At 32.0% G+C, this 17,671-nt stretch overlaps 1 protein-coding gene across 1 annotated transcript in view; it reads right to left on the minus strand.

Moving 5' to 3' along the window:
• The window catches only part of LOC145319342 (uncharacterized), an 86,048-nt gene that overhangs the window by 18,160 nt on the left and 50,217 nt on the right, over positions 1-17,671 (minus strand). Inside the window, exons 58-69 of the mRNA XM_080161421.1 lie at positions 17,179-17,252; positions 16,510-16,597; positions 15,066-15,158; positions 14,897-14,969; positions 14,664-14,743; positions 13,963-14,110; positions 12,697-12,812; positions 12,202-12,297; positions 11,848-11,953; positions 9,882-9,961; positions 666-768; positions 136-188 (exon numbers count right to left, since the gene is read on the minus strand). Coding sequence (XP_080017547.1) covers positions 136-188; positions 666-768; positions 9,882-9,961; positions 11,848-11,953; positions 12,202-12,297; positions 12,697-12,812; positions 13,963-14,110; positions 14,664-14,743; positions 14,897-14,969; positions 15,066-15,158; positions 16,510-16,597; positions 17,179-17,252 — 1,110 coding nt within the window. The remainder of the gene's footprint in view (positions 1-135; positions 189-665; positions 769-9,881; positions 9,962-11,847; positions 11,954-12,201; positions 12,298-12,696; positions 12,813-13,962; positions 14,111-14,663; positions 14,744-14,896; positions 14,970-15,065; positions 15,159-16,509; positions 16,598-17,178; positions 17,253-17,671) is intronic.

Here is a 17,671-nt window from a genome sequence, read left to right on the forward strand (position 1 = left end):
AATGGGGGGAGGGGGGAAGTTAAAGCTAAAAAAGTCACTCAACTCCTTAATTGAAGATGTAACAGAAATTGACATATTAGCACAAAAACAACCCACTGCTTTTACTATCAAAATATTTTATAATAAGCTTTTTTTTCCTGGATTATATTTGTATCATAGTGCATGACTGCTGAGGTGAAAGTTATATCCTAAAAATTATAAAAAAAATAAATATTTTTAAAAATTAAATGAGTCGCTTTATGTTAAGCACACACAACATATTTTCCTTGTTTATTGACGATTTTAAAAATATCTAAAAAAATAAATTGCGTAAAACATAATGCAATACCAAGCAAATAAAAGTCAGTGATTCCAGACTTGCCAAAAAATGAAATTAAAGTCCGTCAATTTATTATATGTTTAAGCTTTATTTGGCCAAACAGACCTTTACGACTTATTATACTCACATGGTTTCTTTACAAGCCCAAGTAATCAGTTTTAAAATATCTTTCTATTCCAAGGAAAATATTAATTTAAATTGACAAACTTAATTGCATTACTACACATTTTCTTGAACTCATTCCTTATCTTCTCTGTTTTAACTGTAATGTTTCCATTAACATTTATATTATTTCAGTTCTACATTAAGACATAATTCTACTACTTTCAATTCAAATAAAATTTACCTTTACAAAATCTGCAATGTTAAAGATAACAAGGAGAAAATGAGTGAGAATCATACTGTGGGAAACAAATATCCAAGCTTTAGACCTCTTCTTCTCTCTTGACCTAAAACATAATTTTATTTTAAATGATTTTATAATTAAAGTTTTATAATTAAATAATTCAAAATTCCCAATAATGATTAAAATTTACCAGATGAGATTAACATTTTACATAATCCGTATATATAAAAACCAATTATTTTTGAGTGGCTTCCAAAATACTTACATTTCTATTTAATTGAAATAGCTCTAGAATTTTCTCTATTGTTATTATGTACAAATTTAACTAGTTATTAGAATTAATGACATATTTAGACTAGATTATACTACTAAAAGTAATTAAAATGAATATTAATTCAAGTCTTTTTTTTAATATTAGTCTTTAATCAATTCACTGTAACTATACTTTATTACAATCTTAACTCTAGTACTTTTAGTAATTGTAATAATAATCAAATTAACTATCACTTTATTTCACTGAAATTACTTCATTAATTTCATTACTGGCTAAACTCTTTATTAATCATAAAAAAGTGTTCAGCATTATCATATAATTTAGATTAAACTGTTCAGCTGCCAGATTTAAATCAGGTATTATGGGCAGTAAAGAATTTTAAATACTCAATCTCAGCTGTTTAAACCTGTTAAGGTTAAACTGAACAGCCGCTTCATGCTTGTAAAACCAAAATATAGGACAAACAATCAGCCACATCCTTTCTATTAAGATAATAACCACAGTTAATGGATATGAATCTGTCATTGATCTTCTGACAAAGACCAGGATCACAATTATTGTGTTAACAATTGTTATTATAACAGCAATATTATGGGATAAGGGGTTTTGCATTTTTGGAACAAATTTGTATGTCAAACGACTGTCGATTCTTGTGTTTTCTTCTGTAGGGGCCATACTTTGAACAGGATATGGTGACACTTTGTTATGTCTGAACAATAAGAACCTTACAAAATTAAATAATATTGTCACTACCTCATAACACCAACTTAGTGGAAATGCAACTGCAAGGAGCAACCAGGGATAACGATTTGAGTATTTAACATACGCTTCCATTGTTTGTTTACTAACTAAATAATAATTTTCATCCATATCAATTGCATTACTAAATCCACAATCTTCATTAAAGATAGCAACAACAACACCAAATATTGCTAGCATCAACTGTATTAGTGCAATTGATAAACAAAATCTTTTTACTCTATTTGTGTTCAGTTTGAGATAGAATGCTGGGAAGTTGATTAGAATTGCCTTGACAACTATGATTTGTGTCACAAAGGTAAAGTAAGGACAAATGATAGCCTTTCTGTCAATCAGGTTACATAACAAAGCAGGATACCTTTCTGCATATCTAATAAAATACATTAAATATTAATCATTAATTGAGAAAAAATAAATTTAATTTATCCAAATATTTAATGTTATTAACATTTTGACATCATTATCTTTGATTTTATAATTTTAGTCAAAGGTAGGGAAGTCCAGCTTTTTTTTGGAGGGGGGGGGGGGGGGGACCTCAGTAATTTTGAAGGCATGCAATTTAAAAAAAAAATTATTCTAATTTTTTACTCAAGGGTAAAATTTTCGATAGGAGGGGGGATTGGGAGTTAGCTAACCTTCCAACATGTTTTTTGGGGAGTTGGGTAGCAAGAAAGTTAAAAACTCACATTTTGTCTATGAAATGTGGAAAAACCACCTGATTTTTAGAAAACTTTGAATGAACCATGGTATAAAGTTTTAGTTATTTTGGGTTAAGCTTGTTAAAAACATATATAAATTTTTGGTGTACTAAAATCCTTTGCTAGCTCTTTCCCCCCCCTCCCCCCATACCTTGTATATCCTTGGCCAAGCTAGTTCACATTTCATTACTTTAGTTAGTTATTATCATATTTAATTCTAAAGTTTGCAAAAGAGTTATAACAAAGATAAAAAAATTTACTCCTACCTTTTAACAAATTCATGAAACAATTGAGTAAATACAACTACAATGAATTTATTAGCGATGACAACAAATATTGAGAAAATGAGACATTTGGTAAGAAAGATGAGAATACTCTGCTTGTTGTGTGGAAGATTATTGAAATAGATGAACAGACACAGAAGGCAAATTGAACTATAGATTTGATTTTTTAAATTAATAAATAGTTTTTTTTTATAAAGATTTTACTAAACCCTGAAAATATTACATTCTTTTTTGTATATCCTACCTAGTAAATACATATCCATTTTAAGAAAATACTACTCCCTCATGATCAAATTTTCACATCCTCATAATAAAGTAACAGGATGTTTGTCTGTCTATACCAAAGGATCTCACTAACCGCTGAACTGATATGGTTCTCCTTTACAGGGTAGCTTCTCATATGTCCTGGTAATATCTATTTTGGGGGAGGATCCCACCACCCTCCCAAGAGAAATAGCTCTAGAAAAAATTATCCCCCTTCCAAAAACCAAAAACATTTTATTTAAAAAAAATTTAATTAAAATTGGGGAGTGGAGAGTTGACCCACCCCCCAAAAATGAAATTTCACCAATTTTTTATTCTTCGGGGTATCAGCTTTAACTCCTCTCTCCTAAAATGTCCCTAGGCCCCTTGGGGCATACCCATTAGTACTTAAAAAATATTTAAAAATATCAAATTCCTGGTTATGAGACCAAAACTGAGAAGAATGAAGCCAAAGAAGCTATTATAGTTAGGAGCAATCAACAATAGAATACAATATACTATACAAAAGGTCTTTTGTTTATTGAGACACATAATTATTTACTAGAATTATTTTATGTCCAGATGTAAGTCTATATTCTATACAGGATTTGGATAAGGTCAAATTAACTAGAGAACTCTAGAACAACTGCTGGAATTTCTCTTTTTCACATCTCATCACAAGTTAAATAAAATACACAGAGAGAAAAATGGTAAGTGAATAAGAGATAAGTGGAAATTTTGATCAATATTATGATGTCTAAGATGTTACTCACTTATGACAAAACAGAGTTGGTTTTTGCATCAATAAATTTTTTTCACAATAAATTTAATTTTTCAAAATATGTATTTATTGCATGGTTGATTTTTTCCTTTCAAAAGGGTTTCTATAGTTAAAAGTAACACATTTTTAAAAATATTTTTTTAATGTTTTTGTAATTTGTTGTTGTAGTAACCTGCTGAAATAACTAAGCTTTGTCACAAACTAATAAACAATCATAAACTAATCGCTGAGTTCCATGGTGACGATTTGTATACAACAAAAGATTTTTTAGTTCATAATTTTTTGTAACTTTTAGACAAAGTTAGCTTCAGAGTATGAAAATCTTGGCTAATTTCAAGGAATTTTTAAATTAAGTTAACACTATATTGTATATCTTGACATTAACTGTTTGGCTCTATTGTGATTAAACTGAATGGCAGCATCATACTTGATCAACAAACAAATGGGAGTCACTATCAGAGCAAGTCTTTTGATGGAAATAATCACAAAAGTAAGAGGGTAGGTATTTTCTTACGTATGAAAGACAAGGTAACATCACTATGAAATAATTGAGTAAAGATGAGCTATACAACTTTGTTAGCAATGATAAATAGAATTGAATGATATGATGAAGCACTTGGTTAGGAAGATAAGGATACTCTTTTTGTTCAGGGAAGATTGTTGTTGAATTAATTAAAGATACTAGTGAGACAAGTTGTATGACATTACAATTTTTTCTGAAATAATTAGCACAACTACTCTATAAATTGGTTATATACGTCTACTTGTATAATAAAAAAATAAAATTCTAAAATTTAATGAAAATATAGTGTTCAATCATAGGTTACAGCTAACTAGCTTAAGAATGCCAGAAAGTGTTTTGAAATCAAAGGATTTACTGTAAGATAAGTGATAGCTATTCTGTAACATTAAATAAATTTTACTTGCAAAGTTATGGACAAATGACTTATCTTTTCAACGAGTTTCTTGATATGTATAAGAAGTAATTAAAAGAGAAATAAATGTTCCTAATGATATAACCAATAGTAAGAAAATTTTTTCATATCGTCTATGGTGAAGCCATGGCTGCCAACACAAAAATGTTAAAACCGTATTTTTGTTCTCATTTCAACAATTTCCAGAGTTTACATGAGTTTCATACCTTAAACTTTTCCTTTAAACTTGCTTGACAATCGAAAACCTTTAAATCAACACATTTATTAATTTCTAGGAGTACAGCTCTTCACAAGTAATTTTTAACTGGAGGTCGATTGTGGAAAAACCCTTGCCTAATATCAATTTTTTTTTCATAAATGGAATAGTCTATACTTGAGTAAATTATGGTATTAATTCTAGATTGGTGACGTTATTCTAACTAGTTCTATAACTGATTAATCTGTTTCTAAAATTCTAGCTTCCTTTCTTTGAACTTCTTTGTGCTTGTTTTTCTTGTCAAAATGATAAATTGATTTAACAAATAGCTGTTTAGGCCTTCCTAAACGAAGATCCAATGAATATAATGAATATAAGCATCCATGATATGCTTCACTGCTCAATATGTTTAATATAAGGTATAGTAAATATTACAAATCTTAAACAGCAACCATGATTTTACATCAAATTCTTTTTAATCTTAAGGGCTTTGCTTAAATGAATGTTGTCATCCTTATTAAATAAAAATTAACAATGTACTATTTTTTTAGTAGCGAAGCTACTCTATAATTTAAAATGTCCGTCTGTCTTTTAGAGAAAAAAAGGGGAAAACATCATTTTCTCAACTCCTATAAAAGATAGAAGGCTGAAACTTCTTGTAAACATTCAATCAATATGGAGCATAATTAAGTATAAAACATCCATAGCAGTCGGACTGCTGTTAAGCCGCTTATATTTTTCACAACTAATTTTCTCAATGTATTATTTCTTTTTAGTAGCAAATCTGCTCTAAAATTCAAAATGTCCGTCTGTCAGTCTGTCTGTTAGAGACAAAACGAGGGGGGGGGGGGGTGGAAACATGATTTCTCAGCTCCTGTAAAAGATAGAAGGCTGAAAATTCTTGTAGCTGTTCACATAAATATGGAGCATAATTAAATATAACACATCCGTAGTGGTCAGACTGCTCTTTCTTTTCTTTCTTGTGATAACAGATAATCAGCTTTATAACTCACTTTATCCGATTGTCTATTTCACAATAGATTTTGTGCTTCGCTACATATGGATGTTGTTAACCTTGTTTTTTTTATTACAGTATAGTGTCAAAAAATTCAGTATTTATAAATGGATTTGTAATTTAAAACATTTCGAATGACTAGTCTTAGTCTTTATTAAACTTAAAAGGGGGAGGGGGTTGTACACTTTCACAGTAACAGTGTACTCTGAGGCCCATATACAAGATAGAGCTCTGAATTATAATACTATGGGTCAGTCTAGAAATATTCTGCAAAACTTTTAATTTGGCGGTTTGGCGGCTGACCACTGGTGCAATTATTCAGCTAAACTTGTAATATTGAACATGCAATCTTGTTTTTTTTAGGGTTTGTTTTGGTTAATTATAAGAAAATATATCAACAGTAACAAAAAACTGTTGAGCTGCAAACTACCAGCCGCTGGCTGTGGATATTAATAAACATTACAACAATTTTCCAGCTCAACAGTTTTTCATTACTGTTGATATATTTTCTCATAATTAATTAAAACACACCCTATGGTTTAAACAAAATTAATTTTAAAGTAGCTTCGCTACTGTAAAGTTGATGTCATGCATAATGTATTTTTTTTGTCCCATTTATGTAGGTTTAACAGGAAGGGATAGTTCATCTGACAAAAGGTAATAAGGGAAGATTTAGCCAACCTCCCTGGATATCCTTTTCTATTTATATTACCTCATATATTTAAGACTATTTGTTAAAACATTTTATCATTTTGACAAAAAAAACAAGTACAAAAAAGTGCAAAGAAAGAAAGCTAGATTTTTGGAAACAGATTAATCAGCTATAGAACTAGTTAGAATAATGTCGCCAATCTAGCATTGATACCATATTGTACTCAAGTATAGACTATTCAATTAATGAAAAAAAAATTTGATATTAGGCAAGGGTTTTTCCACAATCGACCTCCAGGTAAAAATGACTTGTGAAGAGCTGTACTCCTAGACATTGAAAAATATGTTGATTTAAAGGTTTTCGATTGTCAAGCAAGTTTAAAGGAAGAGATTAAGGTATTAATCATGTTTTAACTCTAAAAATTGTGCATTTTAGAACAAAATTAGTATCTCCTCTTCAATGTGTTAAAGTTGATGGCGTTGCTAAAGTCAAAAAAAAAAAAAAAAAAAATTTTGTATTATTTAATGACTAAATGAATTTTTTTTTGACAGACTATCAATTGTTTATGTATGTTTAACAATTTAGGGTGGTTTTTAGGCATTAAAAAATATTTCGTGAGTTCTATAATATTCCAGTCAATTTTGTCTCTTCTATTAACATGGAACAAGAAGAATTGTTAGAATGTTACCCAAGTACAAAATGCAAAAAGGCAAACCCAATGATAGCTTTCTGAAAAATTCAATTTACTAGAGTAAAAGATAAAATTTGTTTTGGGAGACATCATAAAAAACATCATAATGTGATTTTAACAAAAGCCATTAATATATTTGTCTTAATAAGTTCTATTTTTACTTTAGACTAGTTACCTGAATTTTATTCTATACTTCATATTCTTAATGCTTATTTAGCTATTTCATTAGAGTTGATAACGAACTACTGCACCATCCCATAACTGGTTTTTTAGGCCTAGGCTTGAAATAGGCCTGAATTAATATTCTCCCATCCCATCCCTTATCCCTGATTTTAACAAACTATTTCAAAAAGTATTGACGTTTTTCTTACATTTTCTTATATCTACATATATGTCTGCCTGAGAAAAATTGTAATAAACACACAAATACTAAGCTCCCATGGAAAAGATATGTTTCGTTAGCATATTGGCTATTCTGTTTTACATCCTACATAACTCACCCGAAAATTCTGACACCCCTCTTGTTATTTTTAACATATCACTAAACAAATATTGATTGGGTTGTGCAGACAATACGAGAGGTGTTATTTCGTTGTCAGGGAGGCCGGTGGATACACCCCCCTAGTTGTTTACCCCCTACTTCATCAACATATTCAAAAGTAAAAAAATACGTCGTATATCTGGTAAATGTGAGCAAATTCAAGGAAGTCATTTCTTTTTTTACTTTGAAACCCAATGGATGTTTAAATGGATTGTCAAGAGGGGTTGACACGTTAATTTTGTCAGTAAATTTAAAAATCAACGACATTATCATATGTTTCTTTATTCAGATTGACAAAATCACATCTAAAAAAGCCTTGCTTTTATAATATTTTAAAATGAACATTTTCAGTAGAACGTCAAGAAGTCTTCTAGGTAATTGATATCACACTGTAATTTTCTTCTTCTTCTTCTTCTTCTTCTATTAGCCCAGATCCTTTTCATCCATATTCATCATTTACAGGCAGGTTCAGGAACCTGGCTGCTTCCAGAGGGGCTGTCCAGAGGTCGCGCACAGTGAGTGTGGTGGGGTTCTCCGGACAGTTGAAGAGGTGATTGGTGGTGTGTGTAGCAGGACACCTGGGGCATTTGTCTGTGTGGTTCGGGTTGAGTCTGGCTTTATAGCTGTTAAGACAATTGCTGTAGCCAGATCTGAGTTGTGCCAAGGTTGTTCTTGTGACTCTAGGGAGGTCCTTTTCCGAGTCCTGGATAGGGGGAGGGGGGCAGTTCAAGACCTTGTTGTCTGCCATAGAGTTCAGCATGTTCCGAACAGAGGTGGTGTGAATATGTTTAAGTTTTGCCTTGTAGACTTTGTCAGGCATGTTTGGAGTGGTTAAGTCCTTGATTTCTTCTCCAAACTTTGAAGCAAGTGTTTGCTTCATTTGACGTGGAGGTGGGGGGTCATTAAGGTTTACCGGATTAGGGTGGTCCTGCAGCTGTGTCGAGAGTAAAAATTGCTTGCTCAGCATCTCACAATGAGGTCTAACCTTCATAATTTTTGTCTCATTATGTAGATGGTCAATGTCTGACATAAGATGGCATCCGGTAGCTATTCTGAGTGCTGAGTTCTGTACACTGCACACTGTAATCAGGGGCGTCCTAGCTTTTTTTTTTTTTTTTTGGGGGGGGGGGGGTTAAAATGGCGCGCGAAGGCCCCCCCAAATTTTTATTCCGGGGGTAAAATCTGCTTGGGGGGTTGAAATCTGTTGCAGGGGTAAATTTTTCTCCCCCCCAAATTTTAATCGAAAGGGATTTTTTAATTTTGGTGGGAAGATTTACCCCACAATTGTTTGGGGGGGTAATTACCCCCCCCCCCCCTCCTAAATGGTTGGGGGTGCCTACGGCACCACCAAGGTAGGGGTAAATTTTAAAGAGGGTGGGGGATAATATGAAAAATATTTAGGGGGGGGGGGGGGGTAATTTAATTACCCCTTTAACCCTCCTTGGACGTCCTTGTCTGTAATAATTCATTTCGGGAATCATAACAATAATGTTTTTCATATGAAAGAGATCCATTATTTCAAAATAAAATATAGATACGTAACAATTAAATCAAAATTTTGTTTTCATTTCTAAATACAAAGTAGAATGATGTATGTCCGTTCATCTGTCCGTCTGTCCCTTAGGATCTCGGTAACCACTGAACCGATTGGATTCTACTCTTCAGGGAATATACCTACTGGTCCTGTGGTGGTTATATGCTATTTTCTTGGGGGGGGAGGGGGGGGGGGGGGAAACCCCCAACCTTCCAAAAAAAAACAAAAAAAAATCCCTCTCCATTTTTTAAAAATCAGTTTTTTAAAATTACCTCTTGAGGCAAAGCCCCTAGAGGTTAGGGGCAAAGCCGCTAGTTCAATTATAAAAGAATTAGATATTGACATTTTACAAAAATTTAAGAGCAATAAGGGCCGGGGGGGCGGGGGAGAGGCATAAAAAACTATTGATTTTTTTATACTAAGATATATTTGTTTAGCAGCTGCGCCCTTAGCGCCTAATATTTTATATAATATTAGTGGTTTCGTCCCTAGCTTCTAAGGATTGAGTTGTGCAGAAGGGGAGTGTATCCAAAAATCATAATATGTAAAATGAAAAAACGTACTTTCCGGTATTGTTATTATAAATATGCACAACCTAATTAAACTAACTTACTTTGTAATAGAACAGACCAATCCACAGACAGTTGCTTTCCATCCCTCCGGTGGTAGCCGCGGTATTATTGCGTTCTTCATCTAAAATTTGTAAAATCAATTTAATCTGTATAAATTTCTCCTGTATAAGGCATTACACAAATGTGTATACAGGGTGTCCCACGTAAACTGTTTTTTTTTAAACGCTTATTACTCCCTTAATATTTGAGCTATCTTAGTAAAATAAAAAGTATTTGGCAGCCTACTACTGACCATTTTATAGGGTAATGATGAAAAATCCACAAAATAAACAGGAAAAAATCTACGAGGTATTACTTAAGAGGTTCATTTTATTGAATTTAGACTAACCCACAAGAAAATATTTGCTCTGTGAACTTTAAGATTAGTTTGGGTCCAAACTGCTAGTCGCTCAGACTTTCTAAGCACAAAAATAGAACAATCTTGACATGGCATACTAGAAATTTTTAATATTCAAGAATCTAAAGTGTATTATAAGTGAAAAATATGTAAAAATAGGCATAATATTGATCTTCTTTGTTAATTTTTCATGTGAGCTCGCTTTAAATGAACACAAGAACCTGAAATATACCAGATTTTTTAATTAGACTACAATACCAGTTCTTATAATGTCTGGAGTAAGTCTTTGTTATCCACCGTTTGACCACCAGCTGTTTTAAAGTTAACTAAGGCATATTTTTCTTGTGGATTAGTCTTATATTCAATAAAATCAGCCTGTTATGTATTACATTGTAGATTTTTTTATGTTAACTTTGCGGATTTTTCATCACTATATTATTAAATGGTCAGTAGTTTGCTGCCAAATACTTTTTATTTTACGAAGATAGCTCAAATATTAAGGGAGTAATAAGCGTTTAAAAAAAAAACAGTTTACGTGGGACACCCTGTACATCCAGTGGCGTGCAGAAAAGGGCTGTATCTACCCCCCGGCAAAATTAAAAAGGATTTTAGTACCCCCCTACACCCCTTTATATCCCCCTTAACAAGAGCCTACACCCCTATAAAACAGCCTAAGGAGTGTCAAGTTAAAAATTTATTATGTAGGTGGTTGGACACCAAGAGGAGGGGGTTATCCACCCCCCTGACCTTAATATCATACCACTCTTATTTACTAAGTATATTTGCGATAACTTTTATTTAATAGATTCTTCCAATTTTTAACATTTACAAAAGAGCCTGCTTTATTGCTTCAAGATCCATGAGAGATCTATATAGGAAATAAATGTCTATAAATGAGCTCAAATCTTCCAAGGAATAATCGTTTAAAACTCATAGTGCTCCCATAATCCATAATAAACTCTCATTGCCCAGAACTATAAAACCCATTAATTACTTTATTAAAAATAAATTCATTTTTTTTCATTTCATGTTGCTATTTACATTATATTGATGTATTTAATTTATAATCATAAAAAAGAAAATCTAAATTTATAATATAGTAAATTTAAGAAAACTCTGTTTTAAAAGAACTCGATTGTGGCGACACTTCCTGTGTGTTCAAATATTGAAACTAAAATTTTAATCATATTAACCCTTTGGTGATGGTAAACTGAAAAAAATATAATTGAAGAAATCTTAAAATCATTTAAATTATTAAATATTAACTACTTTCTTTTAGATAGAAATGGCGGGGGCGGAAAATTGATTTATTGAGAAATAGATAAATAGATATATACTTATAGAACACTAGCCAATAGCGAGATAGTTATATCGAGCCAACTCTAGTAGTGTATATTACACACTGCAAAGCTAACACCCCATACTCCCTGGCTTAACTCCGTACACGCCACCTAATACAACACAAATCTTCAAAATTTGGCTGATACATACCAATAAATATCTTTTGCAAACTTAATATCTCATGTAATTTTCCTAGCTGTTGGAAAAAGAATGAAATAATTGGTATTAATAAAAAAAATACTACAATCTTAGAATGGGTAGAGACCTACCTTGACAAGAAAAGCATATGCTACTAGAAAGCAAGATCTTCCTTTATTCTCCATCTCTAGATACGCCACGTATTCCTCAACCATCTTTCCATTTCCAAATCTTTCTCTGTTGTAAAGCTTTATATTAAAAACTAGCGGCTACTCGCCTAGAGGCCTCTAGGGGCACTTGAGGGTGAGGATGGGGTTGGAGAGAAGTCGTTCCCCTTATTTAAAATCTTAGTTTTACAAAGAAAGAGTAATTAGTGTCCAAACTATTCAACCAATAATTTTAGACAATTAGGTGTAACTATGTTTCATTGGGGATGAAAAATGAAAGAAGTTGAAAAATTCTTAATTTTTGTGTATGAAGCTTCCCTGACACATTTATAGTATCCCTGTGGAGTGGAGTGATATAAACTTTCAACCTCATTCATACGGGCAAACGTCGTCTTCTTAAGACCCCAATTTTCTCTAAAAATAAGTTTATATTAAGGCAATTTTAAAAATTATTACTGAACAATTATTGGATAATACAATAGCGGCTAGACCCCTGAAAAGGCTTCTAGGGGCAATCTAGGGTGGGTGAGAGGGTAGGGGGTGGAGAAGTCAACGTCCCAACCCCCCAAAAAAACTGTTAGAAACCTTCGAAGAATCTATGAGAAGCTTCGCTATAAATGAGATCCATATAGGTCCTGCGGTTAGCGAGATACCTCGGTACAAACAGTCAGATAGACAGACAGAAATACTGTTACTTTCATAAAAGGATTTAGCTCGTTACGTCTATGGTAAGAATTATGGACTTCCAAACTAGTGTGTTACAATTTTTTTACTATAAAATATTTCACTTTTATATGATTGGAACTATCATACCTGAACGACAAAATGTAACCAATGATGGAGGCGACAGCAATATGATCCTTCTTATTTGCATGACTTGACTCATAATCATGGATAAATCCAAAATCTCTGTCATCTTTCATTGCATCCTTAAGAATATCATTATCATTATCCACAAAATCAATCATTTTACTGATTATCTGTTTGTTTGACATTCTGCAAAAACTCCAAAATCTCCTCAAAAGTATTATTACCTATCATTGTGTCTATATTTATAAATATGGCATGATCTATAACATGGATAAATACAAAATATCTTTCTTTGCATCCTTTAGAGAATCATTATCATTATTAATGAAATCAATTGTATTTATCTTTCAAAAGTTTCAATATGCCTTAAATCAAAATAATGGATAAATCCAAAATCTCTGTCATCTTTCCTTGCATCCTTAAGAGTATCATTATCATTTTTCATCAATCAATCATTTATCTGTTTATCTGTTATGTGGACATACAGCAAAAGCAAGTCCAAAATCCCCTTAAGAGTATTTCAATCATTATTCATACATCTATTGTATCTATCTTTAAAAAGTATTTATTATTTTATCTGTTTGAACCTACCTTAATATCCTCAATCCTATTGACCAGAGATGGATGGGAATACCATCTATCTACCTTAATATCCTCAATCCTATTGGCCAGAGATAGATGGATAAGAACACTATCTATCTACCTTAATATCCTCAATCCTATTGGCCAGAGTTGGATGGATGGGAACACTATCTATCTACCTTAATATCCTCAATCCTATTGGCCAGAGATAGATGGATGGGAATACTATCTATCTACCTTAATATCCTCAATCCTATTGGCCAGAGATAGATGGATAAGAACACTATCTATCTACCTTAATATCCTCAATCCTATTGGCCAGAGTTGGATTAATGGGAACACTATCTATCTACCTTAATATCCTCAATCCTATTGGCCAGAGATAGATGGATGGGAATACTATCTATCTACCTTAATATCCTCAATTCTATTAGCCAGAGATAGATGGATGGGAATACTATCTATCTACCTTAATATCCTCAATCCTATTGGCCAGAGATGAATGAATTATAATGCTATCTATTTACCTTAATATATACCCTCAATTCTATTGGCCAGAGATAGAAGGTTGGGAACACTCCTCAATCCTATTGGTCAGAGATAGATGGATGGGAACACTATCTATCTACCTTAATATCCTCAATCCCATTGGCCAGAGATTGATGAATGTGAACACTATCTATCTACCTTAATATCCTCAATCCTATTAGCCAGAGATTGATGGGTTGGAGCACTATGGGCTGGATCAGTACAGAGGAAGTAGTCGTGGTGCTTCAACACCATAAAAATCACCAGCACGGCAAACATGTACAGGAAGATCATCAAACTTATGTTTCTAAAATAAACAAATGATTACTTTAATTAGCCAGTAGCAAAGCGACACCAAATCTATGATGATTTTTAGAAACAGGATGACCTACAACATCCACAGAACAGATTTTCAAACATTCAAAATAACAACAATATTCAACAATATCAAAAAGCTAAAGCAAATATTCTGTTTAAATTTGTTCTTAAATTACTTGATTACAGAATGCGTAATTCAGACATACTTGCATTTTAAGACTTGATTATAGCATATTACTTAATCATCCCAGTAATATCTACTGCAAAAATCAGAAGAAAAGGGATAACTGTGTTCATCACATATAAATTTATTGTTAATGAGTTAAAAATCAGCATTTACTTTCTGATCAGGATAATAAAGTTCCTACTCTTTTTAAGCTGTAACAATCATTATGCCAAGTTCGAACTAGATAGGACAATTCTAACATGGTTAAATTTAAGAGCTATCCATTACTTATGAAAGGGCCGACCTTAATTATATAAAAACCTTCGAAATTAAAAAAATAACAATATACTGTAATACAAATTATAAGTAATTTTACCTGGCAAAAGGACTGCCCTGACAAATGACTTCTTGTTCGTCCCTTTTTCCGTTTGGACAATCATCCTTACTGTCACACACCTAAATCGTGTTATAGGATTCCTTTTAAAAAGTTTGAAATCGATAGTATAGTTCTAACATGTCTAAATAAAGAAAAAAAAGCTATTCGTTTCGGACGGACTTAGGGACCGAACCTAAAATCATAAAAGCTTCGCTTTTAAAAATATAAGTCACCTGATTTCTATTAATAATCTTGTAATTATCCTCAGCTCCACAGTTCCAATTCTGGGTGTCATGTGTAACTTTCCTAAAAATTATATATTTTAAACTTAAACATAAATAAACAGACATACAAACAACAAAATACTTTAAAAGAAGAGAGTGGGATTAAAAATGTAATTACCTTGATACACAGCAAGCAAAATTACAGGCGGAAATCTTAAACTCGTACGTAGTGGCCACTTCAAGTTGAACAAAATCAAACTCTGCTTCACCACTAAAACATGGATGACAACATCCATAAGTAGCGAAGCACAAAGAAAATCATGGATGTTCCAACTGAGAAAGTCATTGAGCCTACATGATGTTTTATGATCGCAAAAGATAAGAGCAAGAAAAACCACTATTTCTTTTGTAGCATGTTTAACAGAACGACGAACCAAGTGATTTGTATACTAGATACTCTTTTAACAAGGGGATCTTCACACTAAAAATCAGCATTCCACATTAAGTATCAGGCAAGAAATCACGTTTCCCATCGCGTTAAAGACTGTCATACAGACATACAAAGTGAATTATAGAGTAGCAACATTATTAAAAAACATTTAATATAAATCTTAAACAAAACTGTTATTAAACCACAAAAATTTAGGATTTTGTTGGCAGCTGTTTTTAATTCATAAGTAATTTACCTTTAAAAAGTTTTAGAATTAGTTAATAAAAGTGTAATATTTTTTTTTAACACAAATAGTTCGATAGATAGACTTATTTAGATTATAGAGTAGCTAAACTAATTTAGTTTATCTTTTGCAGAGGGTTAAACTATTAAAAGTAACATTTTTTTTATCAAACCACTAGATAACTCAAAATTTAAATTAATATCTGATTAAAATTAAATTATATTACTGATTATTACTTAGACAAGTAAAACTATCAACGGCAATTTTAAAACTTTGCGTCTGTATGTCAGCCTAAAGACAATTTGTAAATTTATAGATGATCGCGTTTAAGAAATCTTTTTCTCGTATACATTCGAATCCGGTGGATAGGAACCTGTTCTTATCCATACAAAAAAAACTATGTCTAGCATCGTATTATATCCAGTTTTCTACGAATATAGAAATGTACAAAACTTAGTTTTAATCTTATAATTGTACATTCTGTATCCGTGGAAAGCCGTTTATAATACGATACGAGAAATAACTATTCTCGTATTCATTCGAATCCGGTGGATAGGAACCTGTTCTTATCCATACAAATAAACTATGTCTAGCATCGTATTATATCCAGCTTTCTACGAATATAAAAATATACAATCATAAGATTAAAACCAGTTTTTTTAGCCAATGCCTTCGGCACCGAGGGGCTAAAAAACTGGTTTTAATCTTATAATTGTACATTCTATATCCGCGGAAAGCTGTTTATAATACGATGCGAGAAATAACTATTACACATTCTTTAATTTGTAAAAAAAGTTATTAAGTATAATAATAATAATAAATGTTATTTTCAATTAAAACTTTAAGCTAAGTTTGGCTTATCAAATGACATGGTTCTTAAAATAATTAAGTTATGACTTCCAGACAAAGTCAATATTATTAAAAGGGCGTCTTCTAGAGTGTTACTACCTGGTACAAAGATGGTGAGGATGAATGATCTTCTCGTACTGCAGAGAAATGTTGAATTGACAATGGTGTGACTCTATTTCTTTTCCATCTAAAAATTTGTATTTTTATCTAAAGGAAGCAACATGTCTGTCTGTCAGTTTGTTTTACATCCTGCCATGCTTGCTAATTGCTGGTTTGATATACATAGTAAGAACTATGTATATCTTACGACCTCTAACGATTATTTTAAATCCATTTTGGTGAGAGCATCTAAATCATTTAGAGTTACACAGGAAAATGCATCACACATGACAAAGTAAAAAAGTAAAGTGATGAGATTATATCTAAATTAAAGTGCCTCCTGAGCCCTCCAGAGAACCTAGAAAAATCCAATATCTAAAAATTCTCTTTCAAAACCAAAAAAAACAAGAACGATTGGATAAGTTTCCTAATTCATATGTGTAATACTAATTGAAAGAAAGTAGGAATGTCCTGGTCATAAACAGGTGCAATCAACCACAACATACAGTTTATACTTCCAATGAAAATATGTAAAATCAAACTGCCAAGAAATGTTATCCTTAGCTAATGTACCTAATAGTTTTAAAATGCAATTTTTGTTTTACTAGGATCAATTTCTCAATCTTCATGATGTTTACATAGAATGAGGAGATAGGTAAAAATTATTACTTTTAAATGCAGTGACAGAAATATTTTTGATGGTATTGCTTTCATCTCTGAAGGCACGGTAATCAATAATAACTCTAGATTTAGAGAAAGTGTTTGATTGTTTCCTTTTGATATACTAGAGGCTACGGCCCCTGCAAGTCTCTAGAGGCACACAATGTGGAAGGAATTCCACCCGCCCACCTCCCTCTATTTTCAATTCTAGTTTTTAAAAGAAAAGGGGAGGGGGTAATTTTTTTCTAAGGAAATTATGTATTTGTCGGGTGAAGATACCCATCCCCTAAGTATTTAGTTGTAAACCTTCAATGGACCTATAAAAAGCTTTGTTGTAAAGGAGAGCCATGTCAGTTCAGCGCTTTGCGATATACAGACAAAAAAGCTTACTACTTTATATAATAGGATACAAAATATCACTAAATTTTCAATAAAGTTAGGTTTGATTTTTCATCGCAGTTCAGAAACAATCCGCATTCTTAAGAACCCGTTCTTAATTTTT

Source organism: Acartia tonsa, chromosome 5 (assembly GCF_053477335.1).
Source record: "Acartia tonsa isolate MP-2025a chromosome 5, ASM5347733v1, whole genome shotgun sequence".
NCBI lineage: Eukaryota > Metazoa > Arthropoda > Copepoda > Calanoida > Acartiidae > Acartia > Acartia tonsa.